This window comes from Geospiza fortis, unplaced genomic scaffold (genome assembly GCF_000277835.1).
Source record: "Geospiza fortis unplaced genomic scaffold, GeoFor_1.0 scaffold396, whole genome shotgun sequence".
Classification (NCBI taxonomy): Eukaryota; Metazoa; Chordata; class Aves; order Passeriformes; family Thraupidae; genus Geospiza; species Geospiza fortis.
In genome coordinates, this window is record NW_005054345.1 from 3,141,580 (window position 1) to 3,145,663 (window position 4,084).

General features: G+C 41.4%; 1 protein-coding gene across 6 annotated transcripts in view; it reads right to left on the minus strand.

The window, feature by feature from the left end:
- The window catches only part of DAB1 (DAB adaptor protein 1), a 213,941-nt gene that overhangs the window by 25,080 nt on the left and 184,777 nt on the right, over positions 1–4,084 (minus strand). For all 6 annotated transcript variants that reach the window (XM_031058567.1, XM_031058570.1, XM_031058568.1 and 3 more), the window contains one exon: positions 2,703–2,762. In XM_031058567.1, the coding sequence (XP_030914427.1) occupies positions 2,703–2,762 (60 nt within the window). The remainder of the gene's footprint in view (positions 1–2,702; positions 2,763–4,084) is intronic.

The window sequence follows — 4,084 nt, forward strand, 5'->3', positions numbered from 1 at the left end:
TTCAGTGGGTCCGTTCCAATCCCGGGATGAGGCTCATTCCTTTCTGCCTCATTTGCTCTGTATTTACATTATTTGATATCAGAGATCATGAGGAGCCAGGCCATAAAGCACTTTGACACCTGCTGACAAACGGCCTCACACAATGGCACAGCATTGTTAAGTACATGAATACACAATTTTGAACTCTCCTGCTCCTCCCTGGCACCACCAGGGAGATGCTTCACACCTTCTGCCTCAGTGGGATCCCCTGTCCATGGAGAAATATTTGCCCACATGGTTCTGGTGCCTTTGGAAGCTGTATCTTGCTGAAAACCAGTGTGAATTACACTGCCCAGTTTCAAAGCATCCTCTGAAATGGGGATTCTGCCCTCAAGCCTCTACACTGTGGTGGATCTCACCCCAGCCAAGCCTAATGTTTAGAAGCCATCATAGCTGCAGGTAATTTAAAATTCATCTGCAGCCACAAAAGAACCACATGTGCAGTTGTACATTTGTTTCCATCTGAGAGGGACACGTCCTGCAGATGGGAGGAATTTCACAGCATCAGACAATCACTGAATGGTTTGGGTTGGAAGGGGCCTTAAAGATCATTTCATTCCAACCCCCTGCCATAGGCAGGGAATTCTCCCACTGGAGCAAGGCTGTTCCAAGGCCAGTCCAACCTGAGGAATGGCCAATTCTCTCCACTGAGAGAGACAGGGCTGGAGGACACCTGGACGACCACCTCAATATCCCTCCCTTTTCTGTTCAGAGACTAAACCTGCCTGAGAACACACCAGAGGAAAACAACTCCAAGATGGAAACTCCATCTCTGTCCAGGGAATGTGGGCAATTCAGCCTGAATGCAACCAAAACTTGCTGCATTGTTATTAAGAACTGAATGTATCGTCAGCAGAGAGAGTTCATAGTGCCTGAAATCTACCAGGAGCCACAAAAAAGTTCCTCACTTCATTCATCCATTATGAAATTACTGAAAGCAAGACCTCCTAATAAAGGAAGTGTCCTTACATGTTTAAACCAGGTACATGAGCTTGATTATTTGCCCTCAGATTGAATTTTAGAGGTTTATATAATAATGACAGCTATAAATTGAAAACAAAATTATGGCAAGTGTCTCAATGACAGAGAGTCTCACGTGTGGAAGGGTGAGCAATAAATCAGATGGGCAGTGGAATATTAAATTGCTAATTTTAAGAGCTATTGCTTTTTTTTTTTCTCTTAATACATACTAATATAAAAAGGTGAAAAAGGATCTCAGCTACCTCTCTCTTCCTCTTCTCCTTTTCTTCATTAATTCATGTACAGAAGTTGATTAGAGAAAAAGCTTTAATCCCTTTAAATTTAACCATGAACTAGCAAAAAAAAAAAAAAAAAAAAGTGCAACTACCTTCATGGAGATGGCAGATTAAATGAATTTGATGATTACAGAGTAGGTTCCATGAGTCCTATGTCTCATATCTGCTATTTACAGGACAGAGTAGTACCAGAGTGTCTGCAGACATGATTGCAAGCACTGCACACCCAGCCACACTGCAACAACCTAAATTACACACTGCACCCTGAGTGAAATTGAAGCGTCACTGAAGGGATAATAAGAGAGTCACAGGAAAAGCAGAGCAGAAAAATTGTACCACTGAACTGTATGAAAAACTACACAAAAAGTAAGTGAAAAATCAACTGCTACTCCATGCCCACAAACACCTCAATCAGTGATGCAATGCGAGTTATTTCACCAAATTTCTGCAGGCAACAAGAAGATTCCTCCCTGCCCCTACTGGCTCATGGTGAAATATTTCTGGCAGGGTTGGTTTGTTTGGTTGTGCAAAGCCCAGAAGTCACAGTCCAGGTCCCCATTCAGCTCCTTCACAGCATGTTTCTTTTTTTATTCCACATCTCGGTTGCTGTGCAAGTCACCACATCCTGGTGCAAAAAAGTCTCCTTCTCTTGAACACAGGCATCTTCCCCATGCTTCTCCCACTACAATTCTGAAATTCTTTTTCTTGGTTTTTCTCCACTCTCACACAGATCCTTAGAAATACTATTTTTTTGTGTAACCAAAGCAATCCAACAATTTCTTGGGCATTTATAGCACAACTTTATATAGAACAGCACAACCCAACCTTCAGCAAACACACACCTTGTTCTAAGGCATCTGTCACTTCTCTCAAACACTTGTTACCATTCTTTACATATTTTGGGAATAAATGCTTCTCCATTTCAAAATGCCAATACACAGAATGGGAATGGTGTTTTTTGGCTACAACAGCATATTACCCCTAGTTTTTTAATATTTTCCTGCCCAAGCAAGGTACAGGACAGAAAAAACTGAGCCGAATTAAGCTTAGTTTCTTGTATACTTAGAGCACTACAGAAATAATACACATTTGGGTACCAGAGGAACCTCTCTAAACCAGGCAGCACCTCAGGCATTAACAGGCAGAAGGCTTGCTGTCAACTCCTAACCACAAATAACACACTTACAAATGGTGACTTGCCTAAAAATGAGTTAGAAAAGACAGAAAGGAGATTCAAGCAATGAATGAGATGGATGTAAGTGACATCACAGTCCCCACCAACCCATAACGTATCACTGACAAAAGTCACACCAGGAGGAATGCATCAAATGTTACAGACAACAATAAAAGCCACAGAAGCTAAAAGCCACACTTCCTTTACTGTATATAAATAGGGGAGATACTTACACTTACAGGTTGACTTTTTGGCACATCATAAACACCTTCCTTCTTCTGGCTGGTAGGAACCTGCAACAGCAAAGGAAAACTGAGGTCAGCACAAAAGCAGCTTGGATGAAAAACTGCAAAGAGCAACTGCTATTTATGCACAGGGTGCACCTAAATGAGCAGTTTATTAAATAATAATTTTTAGGATTAATGAAATCGAGGATGGTTCCCTTCTTATCCAAGTAGGAGCATTAATGGAGAAAATACTGAAGAAATAAAACACCTATCTGAATTTTTTACAGCCCAGCAGTGTTCAGAAAGGAGATTTCCATGCTCAGATAATTTTGGTTGCATGCAGCCCAAGTGTACTTGGAGCTCCTTCCTACTTAAATGGTTGTTTCTTCTTTAACTTGGGGGTTAGAGATGGGCAATGGAAGTTATGGTCAGGTGAGTTCATCATCTCCCCAGAGACACAGAGCAGAGTTACCAAGGTGAGGGTAAGGGATCTTTTTACCTTGTGTCAGATTTCTTCCTCACAATTCATTTAATCTTTAAAAAGAGTCCTAATACTGCAGTGATGGGGCCTTGTGGCTGCTCTCTAAAATATTTGGTTACAATGCTGCAATTTTCCTAAGGAACTAAGGCCTCTTGAAGCCTGACACAGGAGAGGTGGGCAGGGGACAATGCACTTAAAACTTTGTGTGAGCCTCTATTGAGCCACCAGTCATGATTTATACCCAGGGGATTTATAACCTGCTCATGCAGACTCAGCTGCTCTGTAGCACTGGGCTGTGCTCACCCAAGGACCACTTGTTTGCATGTTTATAACTTGTGATTATATTTCCTTTCCTCCCTGGAAGCACTGAGTGTCCACTGAAAATGACAAAAGCAAAAACAACAGTAACCTGTTCTCATCAGTGCTGCTTTTCCACCAAACAAGGCACTCAGAGTACAGAAGTTACATTTCAGACAACAATGAAACCTCACAGGTCAATGAGATGATATTGCAAATATGATAAAATTATGACCTTTTTGTTTACTAAGACAGTAAGTATCTTAAGGTTCTGATATTAAACTCAGACTGGTGAAATGTTACTTATTCACTGAGATATGTTATCATTTATTATTCTGTATAAAACCATCTCTGTACTGTTGTACAGCCTTCACAAGAAACTCTGTGTTCTTAACTTGGTGCACATTGAAGAGTTTGTCAAGAACTCCCAAAGAAACTGAATGAACTTTGTGGAAGATCTCTTCTATTCCTATCCTTGGCTTTCTCTGGCCACTTCCACCAAAGCCAGTACCACATTAGATATGTGAAACTGGTAAAAATTCAGTGCCATGGCAGTAAGAGTCTGGAAAGAGAGAGCTGGAGGTGACAGTGTGGGAGCAGGCAGCAGGAA